At 40.4% G+C, this 23,610-nt stretch overlaps 1 protein-coding gene across 8 annotated transcripts in view; it reads left to right on the top strand.

Moving 5' to 3' along the window:
* The window catches only part of IQGAP1 (IQ motif containing GTPase activating protein 1), a 224,954-nt gene that overhangs the window by 9,913 nt on the left and 191,431 nt on the right, over positions 1–23,610 (top strand). For all 8 annotated transcript variants that reach the window (XR_007454151.1, XR_007454149.1, XR_007454150.1 and 5 more), the window contains exons 3-4: positions 20,943–21,099; positions 22,607–22,684. Coding sequence is in view for 5 of the 8 variants with exons in the window: in XM_049614186.1 (XP_049470143.1) it covers positions 20,943–21,099; positions 22,607–22,684 (235 nt within the window). In the remaining 3 variants the exon portion in view is untranslated. The remainder of the gene's footprint in view (positions 1–20,942; positions 21,100–22,606; positions 22,685–23,610) is intronic.

The raw sequence follows: 23,610 nt of genomic DNA, 5'->3' as shown, positions 1-23,610 counted from the left end.
CACCCTCACACTCAAAATAAATAAATTTTATGCAAATTATTCTGTCATTTAAAAAAAAATCCCTCTTGTTGCCTTTTTAAAAAATACTTATCTTTTTTTTATTAAAAAAATTTTTTTAAATGTTTATTTATTTTTGAGACACAGCATGAATGGGGAAGGTCAGAGAGAGAGGGAGACACAGAATCCGAAGCAGGCTCCAGGCTCCTAGCTGTCAGCACAGAGCCCGACATGGGGCTCCAACCCACAAACCATGAGGTTGTGACCTGAGCCGAAGTCGGACGCTTAACCGACTGAGCCACCCAGGCGCCCCAAAAAGTACTTATTTTTGAGAACGAGAGAGAGCACGAGCTCACACAGGCGAGGGAGGAGCAGAGAGAGAGGGGAGATACAGAATCTGAAGCAGGCTTCAGGCTCCCAGCTGTTAGCACAGAGCCCCATGAGGGGCTGGAACCCACAAACCTCGAGATCATGACCTGAGCTGAAGCTGGGTGCTTAACCAACTGAGTCACCCAGGAGCCCCTAAATTATTCTGTCACCTAAAAATAATTTTTTTACAACCTGTTAGCAATCAATGTCTACTTTGTCAAATATTAAATTAAGTACAGTTCTATTTCTACACTCTTCTTTTATGGTAAACTATATTTCATTTTTCTTGAGAAAATGTGTAGAACTTAGAAACCTCTAAAGCTGGCTTGATTTTAGCTCCATGACAAATGACTTTTTTCTGTTTTGTTTTTGCCTCACGATTTTCCATGATTTGAAACTTGTAGAGTTCTTCTTTCTTAAAGTTTCCTTGAGTTATATATTAGAGTTGATGTTAGCTTAGTAATTTTGCCTGTAATGTGGAGACTCTTGATTTATATTATCTTTCTGGTTTGTTTGTTTTTGTTTTGTGTTGTGTTTGTTTTAGCTCTAAGGAGTTGTACCTCTAATAATTAGTTCTGACTCATTAGTTCCGTCTTGGGGTACCTGTTGGTAGGTTAGATCTCTGTAGTTTGTTTTATGGCTATTCTACATTTTGTCTGTTTATGTTAAATCAGGACTAGATATGTGTCCCACATCTATCTTTTGATTTACTGGATTTTTCTACTGTCTTGGTTTTTTCCCCTTTGGTTCTGTTAATGGTAGTTTCTTTGTCTTATTCCAGTTTTCATTTTGGACTGTTCACTCCTTTTCCCTCTCTATTCTTGTTAATAGATTTAATGGTCTCTAGTTCATGGAGAATAGTGTGACACATATAGCATTCTTTTCAGGTGGAAAAAAGGAGGTTGGAGCCAAGAGTTGGGTTGAATACTTTACCAGTTCCCCTTATTTTCAGTAAGTCTCAGAGTGGGTGTGACCACAGGAAACCAGTGTTAAGAGGCCGGCTAACTGTATAGATTGCCCCCCCCATCAAGATTGGGAAAGTCTAATTGGGCTAAGTGGGCTATTTATTTGACTGAATTTGGCATTTATTTCTTCTAGTCTTAGAGTCAGAGTAACAATCGTGTTTGTATATCTTAATGTTCCCAATGAAAGAATAGTAAAAATGTATTTGGGGACCTAAGTTGGCATGTTCTAGGAATTTAATTTTCTGGCTTTGCATGATGACCCATCTCTGATTTCTGCAGAATTTCTTCTGCTTCACAGTTTAGCGATTTGGGGATATCTGTTGGTAGCAGGACCTATTCTGAACATTTTTAAGCCATGCGGTATTTGATGGCTTCTGGTTATTTCCAATTGAGACTGCTAAATAAACCCCTCGCAGGAAGTATTTGTGTAAGAAAGTGCTGGTAGGCAAAGTGAGACCATTCGGAAGTGATTCATATGACCGGGACTGTTTGTTTAAAATTTGGGACCTGGTTGCTTAGAGACCATATCTTTGAGCAAACTGAGTAAAGTGACACTCGAGTGCACAAGTTCTGTGTCCCACCTGACCCAGTCAGGACTGTGCCGCTTGGTTTTTCTTCGAGATGAACTCCTGCTATTCCGATTGATCCCTGTGCTTTGACAGAACATGAATCAAAAATCTTAAACATATAAATGAAAGATCTGGTTAATGTTTTATTTTGAAGAGAAAGTTTGCTTGCTTAAGCTTGAATGTTGTTTTGAAATTTTTTCTTAAAATTTTATGTTGGGAAGAATTGTTATTTTCCAATAAGGCATTTTATTATAGAAATCTCAATACTTCAAATACTTCAAATAGGGTTACAACGGTTAAAGGGAAACACCCCCCTCTCCCCCCCCAAAAAAAAAACCCAAAAAGCAAAACCAACCCAAAACTCAAGCCTGCAATTTGCCAGGACATCATGATATAAAATATTTTCTGTCTGGGGCATCTGAGTGGCTTATTCAGTTAGACCCCCAACTCTTGATCTCCGCTCAGGTCACAATTTTGTGGCTCCTTTGGTCGAGCCCCACGTCGGACTCTGCACTGACAGTGCAGTGCCTGCTTGGGATTCTCTGCCTCTCTCTGTCCCTCCCCTGTCCGAGCTCTGTCTCTCTTCTCTCAAAATAAGTAAATAAACATTAAAAAAAAAAAAAGATGAAGAACATTGTTCTGTCTGCCCCGAGATCATCATGTTCCTCTGCCTCTTCACCGTCATTATCAGTACCGTGTATTGAGCACTTATATGAGAGTCGCTGTGCTAAGCACTTGGTATGCATTAGCTGATTAGCTGATTCGTATGATTAGCTCTTCTTAAAGAGGTGCTTATTCTTATCTGCATTTAACAGAAAAGAAAGCAAAGCTTGGAGAGGCTGACTTGCCCGTCTAGTGAGTGGCAGAGCCGGATTTCAGTTCTGGCAAGTGCCCAGACCTGGCAAGTTTGCTGCCGCAGTACCACTGCTTCTAAAAATAATGACAGCGGCAGTAACTGCCTGTAATTAAGTACTTTACACACAACATTACTGCGAGATGGGCATTATTTTTATTTTGAAGAGGGGAAAAAATGAATTAGTATCGCTTGTCTGCTGGCCTCGTGACTATCTGTGGGGTTCAAGCCCAACTTGACACTAGTGCTGTTGACCTCTATAGGCACGGAAGGGGCGACATTGAAGTCCACCATTAAATCTGCTGGTTCCCACAGGTGTTAATTGCCTACCTGTCTGATGGGCAAGCCTGCCCACTTACTGCAGAGTCTTTTGCCTGCCACTCTGACTGTGTGAGGACCGTTCTCTGATTTGTCCCGTAGCTTTGTGTCTAACTAGTGTTGGACTCTTTTTTTAAATTTTTTTTACTTTGTTTTATATTTGTTTTACTTACTGAAGAGCTAAAGATAGTGATGGACGTACATAAGTAGCTGTTAAATGATTGGTGAAAGATTTATTCATGCTAATAAGAAATGTAGTAAACATAGGGGTGCCTGGCTGGCTCAGTCGGTGGAGCGTGCAACTCTTGAATTTGGGGTCGTGGGTTGGAGCCCCACAGTGGGTGCAGAGATTACTTGAAGTAAAATCTTAAATATAGCAAACGTAAAATCTTAGCTAAGTGATTTTTATAGGTATCTGTGATAAATGTGTATGTTTAACTTTTTTGACCTAACTCTCGCTCGGTAAGATGATTTCCTTGGAAGGGGGAGCGGTTGCAGCAGAGGTGATGTAGTTGAATACGGTGACTTTGGGGAGGCCAGAGAGTTCTGGTTTGGCTTTCATGTTCATAACCTGGGATTTGCTTGTGATTCCGCCTAGAAAGGCATGTCTTCTTCCCAGTTGCTTGTTTTTTACATAATGACCTCATGCAGACAGGAGTGGCAAATTGGGTTGGAAATTGCCTCGGATCGTTTGGCAAGAACTGTATTTTTTGGTGTTGTGGGTGGAGGAAAGTCCTGTCTAAAGGCCTCTATTTCTTCTTTACTCAGAATACCTTCCTGTTGACTCATTGGAAATCATAACGAAAAGCAGAAGGAGCATTGGAGAGGCAGCTGCCAGCCCAGGGCTTGGCTTCTGTTGGGGCAGATGTTTGGGAACTAAGAGGACTCTGGCTTTAGGAAAAATTGTGAGACTTTTATAGTAGAAGGGAAGTAACTATTATTGTGATAGGTACTATCCATAAGGTAGAAATTATCCACCTGTTTCTAGGGATTATTAATCTGCAACATAAAAAACAAGGTATATAGTTTAAAAATTATTTATTTTTGACAGGGGGAGGGAGGCTTGGTTGGGGAGGGGCAGAGAGAGAAGGAGATAGAGAATCCCAAGCAGGCTCCATGCAGTCAGCACAGAGCCCAATGTGGAGCTCAAATCCACGAACCGTAAGATCATGACCCGAGCTGAAACCAAGAGTCGACACTCAACCGACTGAGCCACCTAGGATCCCCAAGATATTTTCTTGAATAGGGTTAGTGTTCCTACAAACTGAAGCAGAAGGAACTAAAGTACAAAGGAGGGAATGAGACAAAATTAGAAGAGGAAAAATTGAAAAGAAGGAGGAAAAAACCTGTGATTATTGAAGATAGAAAAATGATATAAAAATAAAATTTAAATACAAAAAGCCTCACAGTAGAGCAGATCATTTCATTACAAATAACACATACATATCAGATGACCTCTAGATAAGCTAAAAGGAAACAAAAGTTACTTACTACTTGCCAGGACTATTGTAACAAAATGTTTTTCTGCTCTGAAGGCATACTGTTATGTCATTAGTTTGGACAATGCTTCTTAATCATTGATTGAAAAGGTGGTGCCCAGCAGTGGTTTGACTTTGGGGATTTCCTTTAAAAACTTGAGAAGTCCCACAAAAATATTCTTAGGCAGATTTTAGTTTTTTTAATTAAAATTTTATTCTTAATCATTAAAAAAAATAGATAATACACGAACATGATACTTAGAGGCTATGCTAGGATATATAGTGAAAAAAAAGTCTGTGTCCCAGCCATTTCGTTTTTCCCCAGTTGGAACCACAGTTATGAATATGTGTCTTTCATTATTCAATGCATATAAATCCTAGTCACTTATTTCCTTGTCATATTCTGCTTTCCATCTCATAACTTACTCCACGTGAATACATCAGAGTACCTCATTTTTGTCTTCACAGTTGCATACTTTTTCAATGTATAGATTGAACCTACCAGTGCATATTTTACCCCACCTTTTGCTATTCTAGTGTTGTAGTTAGCAACTTTGTATGTATGTCATCTCACACTTTGGGGGTATTGTAGGATAAATTTCTAAAAGTGGGATTTCTAAGTCAAAGGGAATGTGTACATTTAGGTTTTTTTTTTTTTTAATTTAAAAAAAAATTATTTTTGAGAGACAGAATGTGAGCCAGTGAGGGGTAGAGAGAGAGGGAGACACAGAATCTAAAGCAGGTTCCAGGCTCTGAGCTGACAGCACAGAGTCTGACGGAGGGCTCGAACTCACAGACTGTGAGATCTTGACCTAAGCTGAAGTTGGATGCTTAACCGACTGAGCCACTCAGGTGCCCCAATTTTGATAAATATTGTCAATTTGGTCTGGAAGTTGTACCATCCGTAATGTATAAGAGGGCTGTTTTACCCATAATTTCATCAACCTGCAGTATTACAGTTTTTTTAATATTTGAGAATTTCATAGGTGAAAATGGTATTTCATTGTAGTTTCATTTTCAGATTATCTAATTCTGAGTGAAGCTGAACATCTTTTTTGTTAATTTAACTTTTTTTTTAAATTTATTTTTTTAAGTAAGCTCCACACCCAGTGTAGGACTTGAACTTACTACCCTGAGATCAAGAGTTGCATGCTCTACTGACAGAGGCAGCCAGGTTTCCTGAGGATCTTTGTTTAAGAGCCATTTGTATTTCCTTTTCTGCCAACTGTTTTGGTAGAATCCTTTGCTAATTTTTCTGTTGAGTTTTTTCTTACTGTTTTGTAAGAGCTGTTTATATATTGAGGGGATTGGTGCTTTGGATGCCACATGTGCTGAAAAGAATCCAGTTTGTCCTTTAAGTTTGACTTTAAGGTTTTTAAAATAATTTAGAATTTCATTTCATTATTATTTTTAACAATTTAGAATTTTAAAACATGTTTGATTTTATAAATTTTTTTTCTTTTTAGATTTTAGGCTTTATGTCTTTTTTAGAGTCATTTATACCAGTACCATACAAAAACATTCCTCTGTGTTTTCTTCTAGTATTTTTAGGATGTAAAGAGTTTTAACATGTAACCCCTTGATCCATTTTGAATTTTTTTGGTATGAGGACTAAAGTAGAGATCCTGCTTTATTTACTTATTTTCTCTAGATGTTTGGATAATACATATTGAGCATCAACAATGACTCTCTGATGAGATGTTCTGTGTAGTTTGCCTTGCTGTCTAGTCTTTGAATTGAGATCTTAATTTTTTTTCAGAGCAAGGCAGGTTCAGCTGTTGAGACTTATTTATTTATTTTAAAATTTTTTGAGATTTTAAAAAAATGTTTATTTTATTAAAAAAAAATTTTTTTTTAACGTTTATTTATTTTTGAGACAGAGAGAGACAGAGCATGAACAGGGGAGGGTCAGAGAGAGAGGGAGACACAGAATCTGAAACAGGCTCCAGTCTCTGAGCTGTCAGCCCAGAGCCCGACGTGGGGCTCGAACTCACGGACCGCGAGATCGTGACCTGAGCCGAAGTCGGACGCTTAACCGACCGAACCACCCAGGCGCCCCAAAAATGTTTATTTTTTGAGAGACAGCACAGGTGGGTAAGGAGCAGAGAGAGGAGACAGAGGATCCAGTGTAGGCTGTGTGCTGACAGTAGAAAGCCCGATGTGGGGCTCGAACTCATGAACTGGGAGATCATGACCTGAGCCGAAGTCGGATGCTTAACCGAAGGAGCCACCCAGGCTCTTCCAACTGTTGAGATTTTTGAAACATAAAAATACCATTTTAGAGAAACTGCCTAGAATTTTCCAGAGTACTTTGAAGCAGGTTGTATTGTGCCATAAAAAACGACTAATCAGTGTGTAATGAAGTTGGCATTGAGAAAACAGGTTTTGGATTAACAGCTTTGCCATACAGACTCTGATGAGATGAATCAGCTTGCCAAAGTAACGCAGTTTATTCTTTGTGTTAAAGGAGAATACAGTTTGGGATTTGGAAACTGTGCGGCTGACTAGATTTGACTGACTAGATAGCCTATTTGACTATATAGGCTTTTCATCGTGGGTTGTAAGTTCCGAATCTCAAAGGGAGAAGATAGCGTAAGCAGGATTTCTCACCCCTCGTTTCCTCTCAGACGCTTCTCACAGACTTTCTTGCTTAGAACTAGTGTTCCCGAGTACACTGGTTTGGGAAGCACTGTTTTTGTGTCAGAATAATGGATTTGAGGGACTATTTCAAGTGACAATTTGGAACATGTTCCTGGTTAGTTCTCAACTGTTATATGTTTTATCTGTAGTTTCTTTCTGTTCTTTGAGTTCTGATGTTCTCAGCTTAGAGAGCTTAAATTGAAGCCATTACTGTACTAACTGGGTAGGTATAATTGCTAAACTGTCATCAGTGATCTTTAAGGCATTGTGCAGAACTGGAGTGTGGTTTTTAAAAGTGGAGGAGGGTGGGGCACCTGGGGTGGCTCAGTTGATGGAGCATCTGATCATTGGTTTTGGTTCAGGTCGTGATCTCATGGTTCGTGGGTTCAAGCCCCATGTTGGGCCCTGTGCAAACATTACAGGGCCTGCTTGGGTTTCTCTCTCTCTCTCTCTCTCTCTCTGCCCCGCCCTCGTGAGTGCATGTGTGCGTGTGCATTTGAGCTTTCTCTCTCTCTCAAAATAAATAAAAAAGTAGAGGAGGGCAAATGTACTAATTATTAAAAAGGAAAAGAAGATAATCATAAATTCTAGTCTAACGAATTAGTCTGGGGCAGAATTCCTAGCATATTGTCAAGTAGATGAGCACTTAGGAAACAAGTGATGCTTAGGAGTCAACCAGGGCTTTCTGAGACAAGCTCTGTCACATTAAGATCATTTCCTCTTTGACGACAGCGTCACCAGATTGGTGAATCAGAGAAACACAGTAATGTCTAGATTTCAGTAAGGCATTTGCAAGTGTGTCTTGTGATACATTAGTGACAGGTTTGACAAATGTGGACTAGATTGTAAGGCAATTAAGATTTGTAGCCAGTTGAATAAACCATATTCAAAAAGAGCTGCTAGATGAGGAGTAACTGCTTAATGGGCGCGAGCTTTCTCTTTGGGTGGTGAGAATCTTCTGGAATTAAGTAGTCATGGTGGTTGCACAACATTTTGAGTATACTAAAAAACACTGAATTGCATACTTGAAAATGGTTAAAAGTGGTGAATTTATGTTATATGAATTTTATCTCCATGATAAAAGGAGCTGCTAGGTTTTAAGTTCAAAGAAAGCTCTCTAGGGCACGTTACAGATAAAACATTTTTCTTGGGGCTTATCAGTGATGTGTATTGATTAAATTTGAGTTTGACTTGTTGCTGGAGGGATGGTTAATACACTTCATGACAAGTTCTGCATTCAAAATACCCTGAATCTAATGAGATTTAATAGTAATAAATGTGACATCCTACATTGGGGTTCAAAAATGGAGTGTTTAGGTACAGGATAGAGTAGTAGCATTTATGGCAATAGCATTAGTAGGAAAAAAGAACACAATGAAACAAATCTGTGTTGTTTACCAGTTCATTAATAGAAATGTGGTGTATGTCCCTTTGTCCTCTGTACTCATCAGAGGCTAACAAGTTCATCTTCAGGTCTGGAGGCCATACCTTAAGAGGGACCTTGATAGTCTAGAGCAAGGGTGATAATTGTGTGATGGGATTCTTTGACACCCACAGCAGGCATTGCTGATAGATCAGAATCCTTAGAAAGTGAGGAACCCCATCAGTGGGTGTTGGTGCATTGGTTGAGACATGGTTATTGTTCAAGGACTCATGCATGTTGAATCAGCTTGACCAGGATGGTAAAAGGTCTATAAATTATGATGTATGAGAAATCCTTGAAAGGACTGAGAGTATTTAATATGGAGACAAGATTTAGGGGGACTATAGAAACATAGAATCTCAGAAGTGCAATCTTTCACCCAGTATAGGAATTCATTCAACTGTTAACACTTTGCCTATATTATTAAAAGATCTGAAATATGGAAGAGGGGTTCAATTTATCATGTGTGGTACCAGAGGAACAGAACCAGGCAATGGAAATCTGCTTAATTTGAGGAAGAACTTTATAGCAATAAGAAATTAAAAAAAAAAAAATCTGCTTTGGAAAAATCCATGTTGCAGAAGATTTTCAAGCATAGACTATGTAACAATTGATGGAAGATTATGTTCTAACCTAAGTACTTTCCTGAGTTACTTCAAACAATTTTTATTTTCATCTCCTGTGTTATTCAAAGTTTTTTTTTTTTTAATGTTTATTTATTTTTGAGAGAGAAAGAGAGAGAGTGTGTTTGAGCAGGGGAGGGGCAGAGAGGGAGACACAGAATCTGAAGCAGTCTCCAGGCTCCGAGCTGTCAGCACAGAGCCTGGTGTGGGGCTCGAGCTCACAAATCACGAGATCATGACCTGAGCCGAAGTCAGATGGTTAACCTACTGAGCCACCCGGGTGCCCCAACGGTATTTTTATTTTAAGTGATAACATTCTATTGCTCAATTTTTTTTTTTCCCCTTGGCATGGCTAAACCAGTTGGGAAAAGCACTTCCAATAAAATAAAACAGGTAGAAAGCATTTGTGGTTCCTCGTTGTGCAGGACTCTCTAATATAGAACTGGAAAAGATGGCAAATGGCAAATGCTTATTAACCCAGTCCTGTCCATAGGGGCGTTACAGATTAATTGGACAGATAGGGCATCACCATTTGAAAAAAAAAAAAAAAGTTACCTAACATCAAAGGTTGGAAGGTCCAACTAATGTCACAAGACAATATAAGATTGCCAATGAAACGATGCAGTTAAATGTGTGAGAGTTTAGATGAGGGAAAGATTATTTTATGGCTGAGCTTTGCAAGATAAGCTGAAATCAGATAGGCAAGAAGGGAAAGCAGAAATATACATATTTTTTGTGTTCCTTTAGAGATGAGACTGCCTTTTTCTACTTTTTGGTACCCAGGAGCACTCCTTCCACAGTGCTTTTCCACAAAGTAGCTGCTCAGTAATATTCAGTTAAATTGGTGCAAAGCTGTGTGGAGTGTGGGGTTGGGGTGGTTAAGAGAATTTCAGCACTGTGGGATGAGAGCTTAGGATGATTTTTTTATTATTACTTGGTTATAATTGAGACCAGTGCTATGGTCCTTAAGCAAGAGGGAAAGAACAGTTTGTTATTCAGCAGTTATTTTTTGAGCACTGTACTTGAAAGGTAAATCAGAAAAGGATTCCACCTTTATGTACTTAAATAACTATATTAAGGGGTAAAGAGGTACAAAGTGCCAGTGGAAAGTTTAGAGGAAGTTTGGAGGAAGGAGAGATTATTTCCAAGGGTAGATCATGGAAGAGTGCATGGAGGAGGTGACTTTTGAAAGTAACATTTGAATTGTCAGATGGGGAAGGCCAATCAAAAAGCTCTTACCAAATCTTTATTCTTAGTAGTCGTCTCCATCCTTAACTTCCCATATTACAGCTTGATGACCTCTCTTTATGAACTCTCTCAATTTCTCTGGCCCTAACAAATTTATCCCATCTTATTTAACATGGCAGCTTGACCTTCCCCGTAGCAATGGGAGAAATATCTTTCTTCCTAAGACTCCATCTTCTATGTGTGGTCTGGATCATATTCCTTTTTGTCTTCTAGGGTTCATATTCCAGGATTGTTTTCTTTTCTTTTCTTTTTTTTTTTTTAATGTTTGTTTATTTTTTTTGGGGGGGGGAGGGGCAGAGAGAGAGGAAGACACAATCTGAAGCAGGCTCCAGACTCTGAGCTGTCGGCACAGAGCCCGATGTGGGGCTCAAACTCACAAGCGTGGGATCATGACCTGAGCTGAAGTCATTCGCCTAACCGACTGAGCCACCCGGGCACCCTTTCCAGGATTGTTTTCTTAACTATAACTTAAACTTTTTCCTGTTGATTCTTTTCTCTGTAGCACATAAACATCCTCACCCATTCCAGATCTATTCCCTTAATACTAGACCCTCCTCTGATTATTGTATTATCCCTTCTTTTCTTCCTTCAGGAAGAACTTGTCTTTACTCCCCGTACCCACTTCTTTATCCTAACTTGTGTGGGTGTGGTTTGTGTACCCTTCTTTCCCCTACCAGATTTCTCTTCCTGGAATGACTGATGACCTAATTGTTATGTCCATTAGAAAATTTTCAGTACTTCTCTTAATCTCTGTGGCATATGACACTCTTGTCCATTTCATGAAATTTTCTTCCTTTTAAATGGGTATCTTTTTATACTTTTTGAATTTTGACCTATGTATATATATATTGCCTATCTATGAAAGTAAATTCAGGGGCCCCTGGGTGGCTCAGTCGGTTGAGTGTCCAGCTCTTGATTTTGGCTCAGGTCATGATCTCACAGTTGTGGGATGGAACCCTGCCTTGGGGCTCCACACTGTGTGTGGAGCCTGCTTGGGATATATTCATTCCCTCTCTCTCCTGCTCTCTCTCCCTCCCTCTTCCCCACACCTTCTCGCCCTCCCCCAACCCCCACAGTCAATCTTTCTCTCTAGAAGAGAAAAGAAAAAAAAAGAAAAGAAAAGTAAATTCAGGTAGCATCCACCTCCTCCAGGAAGCACCCACCACCTTTACCCTAGGTCTGAGTCAGGTACTCCTCTCGTGTTTCTACCTGTCCCTCCCCACCCCTATCTTTATAATATGTTATCAATGCCTTATACTTTTCTCTTCCCTAACATACTGTGAGCCTCAGAGGGCAAGGATTATGTCCTTAATGATTAAGACAGTTAACCTGTCCTCCTGACATGTTCTCACTGAGTACTAGGTCTGAAATTTAAGTTTCAGACCTAGTTCTTGCTCTTAGTGTTCAGACCTAGTACTGGCTCTACAGGCTCTCCTTGGTCTCCGGGGCTCTGGGGGGCTCTAGCAGCTGCGGCAGTAGGCTGAGATGGCTGGCTCAGAGCCTCGCATTTGCAAGGAAATGGGTACCTGTCTTCCGCCTCCTAGAGGACTCTCACCTGTGTCTTTCCCCAAGTTCTGCTCAGGCCGGCAATGACTAGGCTGCAGCTGGTGAGACTTAGTATCATCTAACTCAGTTTGAAGATTCTGTTTTCATTGAAGGTTAAAAGGTCTTTCACGCCTTGTGATACGTGGTAGAGATGGACGGGTAGATCAAACGTGGTAATGTTTCGCCAGGCTCTGCATCTGACGATGTGGTCTGGGAGTCAGCAGTTAATCCTGTTAATGCAGGGACTTTTTAGAAAAACTTCTTTGAAGTAATAATTTACATGCCATAAAGGTCTCCCATTTTTTAATGTACAACTTAATGAGTTTTAGTAACTTTATTGAATGGTGCAACTGTTACCATAGTGTAGTTTCCATCACCCCAGTAAGAATGGGGACTCTTGAAATATAACAGTTAGACGTTTAATTTTGGCAAGTAGACTTTACATAACTTATCCAATTTAGCAAAGACTAAAACTATTTGCTCAGAGATGTTTAGGTTAAATAAGTTATTACTTAAGAAGAATGGCCTCCTGTGTAGCTCAGTCGGTTAAGCATCTGACTCTTGATATCAGCTCAGGTCATGATCTCACAGTTCATGGGTTTGAGCCTTGAGTCTGGCTCTGTGCTCTGAGTGCAAAGTCTGCTTGGGATTCTCCCATCCCCTCCCCACCCCCCCTTCCCCTGCTTGTGCACTCGTTCACTCTCTAAATGAATAAGAGAAGGAGGAGTTGAAGAAGAAGAAAGTTTCTTTTCTGTTTCTCATTCATTCCTATAGCTATTCAGATTGGCTTAATTTATACTCAGAAGTTTCTTTTAAAGCAGATACTATCAAGGTTTCTCACGTGCTTGCATGGCTTGGGAAACAAGCCTTTATAAATCTTTCTTGCCTGGATTACTGCCAGTACTTCTTAGGACTGTATCCTTACCCATTCTTCCTCCTCACCCTACTGCTTAGAGTGATCTGTCAAGTTATATCTGGTCATTTCATTCCTGTTTCAGATCCTTCAGAAGGTTTGTGTATTCTCTTCCCTTGGCCTATGACTTGTTCTCCCCACCTAAACACTACCCCCCCCCCCCCCCAGTCCTTCAAGACCTAAATGTCATTTTCTCTGGGAAACTAGCCCTAATTCCCTTCCTCTTCAGGTGGTGAGTTCTTTATCGAATACATTCGTTTCTCTCAAGACTTGTTCCTGCCACACTGGATTATAATTTCTAGGTATTTCCAGTGCCTGGATGGTGCTTAGATAAGTTAGGGTCTTAGTAGAATCCTAGTTGCAAGGAAAGACTGCCCAGCTTGGGAGGTTTTCAGCCGCGAGTAACCCTGGCATGAGGGAGCATCGGCTCTGCACGCCGGGTGTGGTAACCGGAGGAGCGGAGGAGCGGCGGAGCGGCTCCTGGGGGAACCGAATCTCAATGGTGTGGAGCGTCAGTTCCGGCATTGGTCTGTTCCCCTTCTGTATTGCACAGAGCTGGGAAACCGCTGAAGTCACGTGCTCTGCAGAACTCGTTCAACTCGTTTCCTCCTCACAGACCCCTAATTCTGAGTCCCACCCTGATTCTTGCCTCCGTATGCTCTAGGTCTGGGCTTGTTTTAGGGCTTACCACACTAAGAATTCTCTGAATAGTGATTTCTTTGTCTTGCTGCAGGGGTGGAATGGGTAGGGCCAAGTATGAGGTTCCTGCGACAGCTATCATAGGACAAGGTAGGCAGGTATTAGGCAGGTTACTAGGTGTCAGACTCTAGAAGCAGGTTTATTTCTGCAATCTAGCTAATTCGTGCACGTACTTGTAACACAGATACACGGCTACCGTTACTTAGAGTCTGTTGCTTGTATGCATTTTCTCATTTGATCTTCAGAACAGTCTTATGAGACTAGGTGTTTTTGCAGACAGGAACCTGAAGCTCAGAGGGGTTAGTTAGATTACTAGTCATTCTTGCTCATTCTTATTTCCTTCCTTCATTTCTCACGGAAGAAGTGGGTATGTTCCTGTCTATAACGAGCTGCCCCCTGTACTGTTCAGAACCTTGCCTTCCTTATTTCTTGTATCTTTAGTCCCCTGCGCACTTGTTCCTTTCTTGCGGCCTGCAAATAACTGCCTCTTCGTGAGTCATCAACAGAGAGAGGTGCCACCACCTCACATCTACCCTTTGTCCATTCCTCCGATTTCTCTCACTTCTTCAACTTCCCGAAAAAGAAGTCTACTTTGGCTGTTTCTAGTTCCCCACTTCTACTTACGTTCCTAGTGTAATCTCACTCTTCATGCTCCACCACTCCACTGAGGTCCCCCGTGAGGATGGGGCCTCCTTCCTTGTTTGCCGCGTCCTTTTCTCTGCCGTTCACCTCTCTGCAGCTTCCTGACAAGTTGTCCTTCCTTGCTTGCCATCATGTGATTCTGCCACGGTTCTCATTTTACCATAGTGACTGTTCTCTCTTTGTAATAGTGTTGGTGTTCTCCGAGGCACAGTCTTGACCATTTATTTATTTTTTAAGTTATTTACTTAGTTAAGTAATCTCTACTCCCAACACGGGACTCGAACTCATGACCTTGAGATTAAGAGTCACATGCTCCTCTGACTGAGCCATCCAGGCAGGCGTCCCTTGACCATATTTTATTTTGCTCAACGTCTGATTCTCTGGTGAGCTCTTCCGCTCCCGTGGTGCCCCTCTTCACACTGGGGTCTCCAGCTGGGCCTCTGTCCTGAGTCTTTCAGACTTCCCACTGCCTGTAGGATGTCACCACCTGATGTCCCGTTCTTATTTCAAGCTGAACATGTTTCCGGCATGAATTTATCATTCTGGTCTTGTGTCCCAGCCTCGTCGGCTGGCAGCCTCTTTCACTTAGCCATCCGCGCCACAGGTCACCAAGTCATATCTTAAAGTGAAGCAACCCTTTGCCTTTTATGGAAGTTTCTCAAAGTTTACTAATGATGGTACACGTTGCCAGATTTCCTTCTGGAACAGTGCAAGAATGTGGGGTTTCCCCATGTATTGGATGATAAGTTGCTATTGTCCCTTTTTATCTTTGCCATTCTGATAGCCGAATACGGCATTGTTAATTTGATTAGTAGTGAGATTAAGAATTTTTCCTATAATTACTGGCCATTTGCATTCTTTTTTTAAATTTTATTTTTAATTTTTTAAAATTTACATCCAAATTAGTTAGCATATAGTGCAACAATGATTTCAGGAATAAATTCCTTAGTGCCCCTGACCCATTTAGCCCATCCCCCCTCCCACAACCCCTCCAGTAACCCTCAATTTGTTCTCCATATTTATGAATCTCTTCTGTTTTGTCCCCCTCCCTGTTTTTATATTATTTTTGTTTCCCTTCCCTTATGTTCATCTGTTTTGTCTCGTAAAGTCCTCATATGAGTGAAGTCATATGATATTTGTCTTTCTCTGACTAATTTCACTTAGCATAATACCCTCCAGTTCCATCCACGTAGTTGCAAATGGCAAGATTTTATTCTTTTTGATTGCCAAGTAATACTCCGTTGTGGGTGGTGTGTGTGTGTGTGTATACATATATAGGTATATATATGTGTGTATACGTATATATACGTATATGTATGTGTATATACATGTATATACATATACATATATGTATATACACATACATATACGTATATACATGTATATATGTATATATATGTGGTGTGTGTATACATATATATGTATATATGTGTGTGTATACATGTATATATACATGTATATATACATACGTATATATATATACGTATATACATATATGTATATGTATATATGTATATACATATACATATATGTATATACGTATGTATATATATACATGTATACACACCACATTTTCTTTATCCTTTCATCCACCGATGGACATTTGGGCTCTTTCCATACTTTGGCTATTGTCGATAGCTCTGCTATAAACATGGGGGTGCATGTGTCCCTTCAAAACAGCACACCTGTATCCCATGGGTAAATGCCTAGTAGTGCAATTGCTGGGTCGTAGGGTAGTTCCAGTTTTAGCTTTTTGAGGAACCTCCATACTGTTTTCCAGAGTGGCTGCGCCAGCTGGCCTTCCCACATTTACATTCTCTTATGAGTTGCCTGTTTGTGTTTCTAGTCCGTTTCTCTGGGGGAAATATTTGTTATTTTATTTATTTCAAGCATTTAAAATGTACATATGCAAAAAAAATGTACATATGCATGTAAAGATTATAGATTATTAATTCCTTGTAAAGATTATAGGAGGTTATTAATTCCTTGTTATGTGTTGCAGATTTTTCCTCCAGTTTATCTTTTCTTTAAGAAAATACTTTATTGCCTTATAGACGTTTAACTGTCTTTTGTTTTTAATTAAAAAAATTTTTTTTAATGTTTATTTTTGACAGAGAGACAGAGAGACAGAGCGGGGGAGGGGCAGAGAGAGAGGGAGACACAGAATCTCAAGCAGGCACCAGGCTCCAAGCTGTCAGCACAGAGCCTGACACAGAGCTTGAACTCACAAACCGTGAGATCATGACCTGAGCTGAAGTTGGATGCCTAACCGACCAAGCCACCCAGGCACCCTTGAATTCTTTATATGTTTTGGATATTGACCTTTAAAAAAATGTTTATTTATTTTGAGAGAGAAAGAGAGAGCATGCAAGCAGCAGGGAGGGGCAGAGAGAGAGGAGAGAGAGACTCCCAAGCAGGCTCCATGTCGCCATTGCAGAGCCTGATGCTGGGCTTGAACTCACAAAACTGTGAGATCATGACCTGAGCCAAAACCAAGAGTCGGTCACTTAACCAGCTGAGCCACCCAGGCGCCCCCGGATATTAACCTTCTATCAGATACGTTCTTCAGTTTCATAGGTTGTCTTTTCATTTTGTTGATGGTTTTCTTTGCCTCTGCAGAAGCTTTTAGTTTGGTGTAGTCCCACTTTTGTTTATTTTTGCTTTTGATGCCTTTGCTTTTGGTGTCAAATCCAAAAAAATCATTGCCAAGACTGATGGCAAGGAGCTTAGATCCAATATTTTCTTCTAGGAGTTTATGGTTTCAGGTCTTAGGTTTCAATCTTTGACCCATTTTGAGTTGATTTTTGTGTGCAGTGTAAAGGATCTATATGTAGATTTATTTAAAAAAAAATTTTTTTTTTTTAAATTTTTTTTCAACTTTTTTATTTATTTTTGGGACAGAGAGAGACATAGCATGAACGGGGGAGTGGCAGAGAGAGAGGGAGACACAGAATCGGAAACAGGCTCCAGGCTCCGAGCCATCAGCCCAGAGCCTGACGCGGGGCTCGAACTCACGGACCGCGAGATCGTGACCTGGCTGAAGTCGGACGCTTAACCGACTGCGCCACCCAGGCGCCCCTTAAAAAAATTTTTTAAAGCAAAGGGCACTGGGCTGGCTCAGTCGGTAGAACATGTGACTTGATCTCAGGGTTTTAAGTTTGAGCCCCACATTGGGTGTAGAGATTACTTAAAAATAAAATCTTAAAAAAAAATAAAATGTACTTATAAAGCCAAATTAAATGCTTACGTTTTATAAGAAAACTCTATCTGAGTTGAGAATCAGTGGTGGGTTTAGAGTTAAACTGAAATACTTAAAACCCTATTTAGTGGACAGGAGGTGGAGAGATACCAGCCTTTTTCCTGGGAGGGTTATCTGACACTTTGCCGTGTTTAGACTGTCCTATGGAGCTCAGCCCTGTTAGGCTCTTGGAGTGACGTGGTAGAAGCAGTCATTTACTGAGGGAGGATTCTTAGCTAGGAATCAGGGTCTGGTTATTCTGCCTTTGCTGCTAGCTAGCAGGTGACCTTGGATAGGCCTTACTCTAACTTGTAAAATGAGGGGCTTGTGCAAATATGTATAGCCTTCGGGTAAGCTTTTGGACAATAAAAAAATGTTTCTTTAATGTTTATGATTTTTTATTTTGGAGTTATACTTCTAAAGTCCTTTCCTTAGGAATTAATTGTAAATACAGGAGAACTTGTGTACAAACGTGTTCCTTGGAGGATTATTTAATAGTTGAAAATATTTGGAAGTGACTAAGTGTTCAACATAGGTGACCAATTAAGCACTTGGTAGAATTTTTATGTAACTTAGTCTTCAGAAATTATATAATAACATGGAAAATATTCATAAAATATTAAGAAATGTCTAATAAGTTTTTCTAATAGATATGTATTATTATATTAAAAAAAAAAAAAAACCCAAAGGGATTTGCCCTAGAAGTGCTTTAAGTTCCTGGCTCTCGTCTTGTGATTCTGTGGTTTAGTGGCAGAGGGGTAAATGTCTCAGATGGCTGTGGAGGGCAGACAGGAGAGTTTGTGGTATATTCTTGGGACCGTGGTAGAATCTAGACTTCTGCTGATATTGAAAATGACAGAGTAACGTAGCACCCTGCTTCGGGCTCTTAACTTTTCAAAGCGGTTTGGTCCTGATTCATCTTACTTTATTCTCAGCCACGAACCACGTGGTACTCTGTCACGAAGCAGAGTCCACCCCACGTGTGGTGACTTGGAGGGCACTGTTGGTTTGGGGCCGGTGGGAGACGCACTGTGTTTTGCCCTCCTTTACCCCTTTTCACCAGCTCACCGTCGGCTCTTCCGGCCTGGCATCGTGTGATGCGCACCGTGTCCTTGACCGCACAGAACTTCTGAGCCTTCCTGTGACTCAGGACTGTCCCCCAGGGAGGGGCCAGGGTGAAGGCTTGGGGGGGACCTTGCGGTGGTCCTCCTTTCACTCTGATTTTGGTGTGGTCGTCTCAGAGGACAACCAGAACACCTTTGGAAACTGGCTCCGATTCGAGGCAGAAGCACACACTGTGCTCTTCCTCCGTAGTCTTGTATGTGTTTACTGTGTTTGGAGGAGAAAATTAAGTACTTTTTTCCTCGGGCCATTACATGGTGAAGGGCTGGTTTTGGCTTAGACTACCGTTGTTCTAGGTTTGTTTCTGTTAATGAGAACGCAAGTTAGACTGTCCCCTGAGAGCGGGGGCTGCCAGGAGGCGTTTGCCACGAGCTTTTTAGCAGTAAAATAACGGAGGGCCGATGCTATGAGATGTGTCCTTGGGCTGCAGCTGCTTTCCACACTGGCGACCTGCATTCTTTTTCCACATTGCCCTTCTGGTCTTTGGGCTCTTGCGGAGGTGTAGTTTGGGTTTTGTAACGGTTACCAGTTGGTATCTAGTTTTAGTTACTGTGACAGTTCTTCTGGAAAACTCATTTGTTCCCCCTGCCCCCGACCCCGTGACCTTTAAGTTCTACTACCTGAAAGAAAAGCCAGAGGTGAAAACTTATTATTGTCGAGTAGGGAGAATAATCACAAAATTCCCCGGCCATGCCTATACCCAGCCAGTATTTATTTACTTAAGCACATATGACTATTTATAGAACCTGAGAAAAACAAGGAAATTGTTGCTTTTCCTTGTCATTTTGTAAAAATTCTGAGCAGTAATCTCAATTTGGAAAGATAGAATTAATACAAGAAAGCTTATTCTGAATTATAAAAGGAACAGTTTATTTAAAAAGCAACAATTTACAGAAGTACGATAAATCTAAGTGTTGTATATCCTTGAAACAATTTTATTAATACAAAGAATTATATAAAAATACATAGATACATGTACATATTATGTGGCCTGTTTTTCTATTGGTACATTAGTGTTTTCATGTAAATTTTCACGGGTATGTGTGTGTGTCTATAAAATATGGGATAGTTAAATGTTTCTTCCAATTTTACTTGGCTTTTAATTTAAACTTCTGTATGTCAGTGAACATTATAAATGCTTCATTTTTATGTTGTCCTGCTTGGTAGTAAATGTAGTTTTTACTTCAGTTGGCTATGTCTTTCAATATTTTTTTTTGTCTTTTCACAATTTAACACTAGTAAAATAGACCAGGCAACAGCCAGTGTCTGGGGAGTTTTTTATCAGTATGTGGGGATACCAGAATGTGGGGATAACATTGGCTGTGTAAAATTTGAGTAGAATAATTTTACACACACACACACACACACACACACACACAAATAAAAGTAAGCTCTATGGCCATTGTGGGGCTTGAACTCGGGACCCAGGTGCCCCAAATAGAGTAATTTTAAATTAGGGGTTTTTAATCTGGAGTCTGTGAAATCTCTGAAATGACATATTAAATTTAAGTACATGGCAAGGTAGACTCCATTTTTTTCTGGGGAGGTATTTCCTTAGATATTCAAAGGATTCTGTGACTTAAAAATGGTTTAAAAAAACCATTGCCTTAAATGATTTTTAGTTACCTACATTTCTGTTGGCAGAAAATATATGCAGATGTGCTTTATTTTACCTTGGGCCTGCCTGACATCTCTGGAGAGGTCTTCTAGGGGAATTGTAACTTTCTTTTCCTTTCCCCTTGACGGCCTCCTCCCCCCATCCTCTGAAAAACATGAATTAATTTTTACTGCTTCCATTGGCATTTCCTTCCCTCTTTTAGCTGAGATGATTGGCTATTCATGTAACCCCAAAACAACCTCAAAATCTGAACGTAGAAATTCACTGTGGATTCTGAAACTGGAAAAGAACATCAATAAATTTAAATTTCTGAACAGTTGACATCATGGCTTCAGTTATAAATGATTTTTCTTAGGAGTTCTGCAGGAATAACTTAGGGACTGAGGGTTAGAGCCCGAGGTTCCTGGGCAGTTGGGGTCTGAGGAGCCAGGTGTCTGCTGTGATGGGAGAGGGGAGCCGTGTGGAGAAGAAGGTGGCCGTGATGCTTGGGGTTTTTCGCAATTTCCTCGCCTCTGAGATCTGACTGGGTCAGGACAAAGATGTGGGTGCAATTGGATCTTAAAGGAGTATTGCTTATGTTGAACTTAAACTCCTCCAACAAGAAGGGAAATGAGGCTCAAAGTCTCTTAAGGAAGAGCTCAGACCTTCCCTCTCTTCTCATGTCCTCTCCCCTTTTGTGCAGGTGGATGGAAGCATGCCTCGGGGAAGACCTGCCTCCCACCACAGAGCTGGAGGAGGGCCTCAGGAATGGGGTCTACCTTGCCAAACTAGGAAACTTCTTCTCTCCCAAAGTGGTGTCCCTGAAGAAAATCTACGATCGAGAGCAGACCAGATACAGGGTGAGTCCTTCTTCGCTCGGTGCTTTAATTTCCATAAACTTAGGAGAGAAGGTTAGTGGACTTTATCCTGTGTAAGAGTTACTGAGAAATATGTGTAGGTGTGTTTATTCCGACAAAATAAAGCATCTGGCAGAGTGGAGAAAAGGGTGCAAAGTCGGAGTAGTAAAAGATGGCTATCTGTCTTTCTGATACAATTCTTATGATGGTGTGTACCTAGAAATCTTCATGGTCCTTGATGGATTTTTCATTTCTTAAAAAGTAGAGGAAGTAACTAGGGGGGGATTACTACTTTAATCTTCACCAAGCACTGAGATTTGTTGGCAAACTGAAAGCAATAGCAACTTTAGGAAAAAAGGTCCCCCTGGAGTTCAAGGTAAATTGGGAAAGCAATCCAATTTCAGGAAATTGAGGTACCTGAAAGGGTTTGATTCCTGTGGCCCAGGGCTCTGAAAAAGAAGACTGCTTGGTTAAGTTGGAGTGTTGACAAGGACCAAAATCTGTTGCGGGGGAGCTTTCCCATGAGCACCTCTTTGGAAAAGGATGGGCATAAAAGGTGGAGGGTTGAAAAACCAGGAGCAGATGGAAGCGGGGCAATGATAGGAATTGGGCCAGAACCTGGAATGAACCAAGGATGAAGACAGAATCAAAAGAGATTTTTACGTTTTATGTTTAAAGTCAAAGGACGACAGGAGTGTAGGCAGACCAAAATTGACATCCCAAAGAGAAACTTTCCTTTTCTGAAGGCAACTCTGTTGAGTGGCGTACCGTGTGGGACAGAGCAAGAAGACACTTAAGGAAGAGTAGAGACTGTATAGCAATAAAAATAATAGTCCTGCCCCTCCTCCCGTCTGGAGAGTGAATCTTGCTGAAAAATAGCAGACATAGAGGTTTAGAGGGGGATATTTGTATGTGTGGTATCCAAACCCTGATTAATATGTTTAATATGTCAGTCTATAAGTATTTTCTCTCTGCCAGCCACCACACTGAGTGCCTTATGTACATTTTCCCCTTGTGTGTTTACACCAAACACATACAGTGGGTGTTACAGATGGGGAAACTCAACAGGGTGAAGTGACTTGCCCAGTGTCACCAGTAGACGGCCAAGCCGGGAGGCGAGTCCAATATAATTGGACTCCAAAGATCATGTTCTGTAAGGCTCAACTCTACAGGAAGATTCCCTGGATGGTTCTATTTTTTTTTTTTAACATTTTATTTTTTTTTAAATAAATCTGTACACCCCATGTGGGGGTCAAACTCACAACCCTGGGATCAAGAGTCATATGTATGCTCTACCAACTGAGTCAGCCTGGCTTGGCTCCAGGTAGTTCTTAAGTGAGGGGAGCTGAGATTCGGGTTTTGGGGAGTGGAATCTTAACACAATGCTTTAGACAGACCTTAAATGTAAGGGGACCTTGCAAAGTCTCATAAGGGGACCTTGCAAAGAGTCTTTATTTAGTATTTGCTTCTACATTGCCAACAGTGCCTAATTGTCTCTTGTTTGTTCTAGGCAACTGGCCTGCACTTTAGACACACTGATAATGTGATTCAGTGGTTGAATGCCATGGATGACATTGGATTGCCAAAGGTAATTTATGTGATATTCAAGTTCGGGCTTAGATAAGGTTGTTTTGGCATGTAGTTGTCATTCTGCCTGTAAAATTATTCTCAATCGGATCTTTGATGATTTTCTTTCTTTCTTTCTTTCTTTCTTTCTTTCTTTCTTTCTTTCTTTCTTTCAAGTACTAAAGGATCTCTTCTGTTTGTTTTAGGAAATAGTTTTTTTTTTTTCTTTTGTTCTTTTTCTTTATTATTACTCATTCCTGCTTTACCTTACCCTAGAGAAATTCCCTATGATGTCATTTACTTTTACTATATCAAATTGTAGACTTAGATTAAAATTCATGTACCATGAAATCTACCTTAAAAAATTTTTTTTTAATATTTATTTATTTTTGAGAGACAGAGCACAAGTCGGGGAGGGGCAGAGAGAGGGGGACACAGAATCTAAAGCAGGCTCTAGGCTCCGAGGTGTCAGCACAGAGCCTGACGCAGGGCTCGAATTCACTAACTATGAGATCATGACCTGAGCCAAAGGCAGATGCTTAACCGACTGAGCCACCCAGGAGCCCCCAAATCTACCTATCTACCTTTTTAAAGTATATAATTCAGTGGTGTTTTGTTTTTTTTTTTTTCCACAAAGTTGTTAAATTAAAATTTGACTTTAGGAAATATTTTAGAAATGTCATTTCCCAGATGCAGAATAATCATATCTGCAAGAGAACATAATGGGTTATTATTTTATGTTTCAAATTGTAGAGGCAATATAATAACATGTACTTCTTATATCTTGTTTTGGTGATTTTTTTTTTAAACATTTTTCTTGAGGTATAATTGCTAGACAGAAACTGCACATATTTAATGTGTATAGTGGATGAGTTTGGAGTAAGTGTACATCCTTGAGTGTTCTGCTCAGGAGTTTATTTAGTATTGCTGTTAGATTGCCGTCTCTAG

Source organism: Panthera uncia (assembly GCF_023721935.1).
Source record: "Panthera uncia isolate 11264 chromosome B3 unlocalized genomic scaffold, Puncia_PCG_1.0 HiC_scaffold_2, whole genome shotgun sequence".
Lineage (NCBI taxonomy): Eukaryota > Metazoa > Chordata > Mammalia > Carnivora > Felidae > Panthera > Panthera uncia.
The sequence above is the reverse complement of the archived record's forward strand: the minus strand, read 5'-3'. Positions and strand labels throughout refer to the sequence as shown.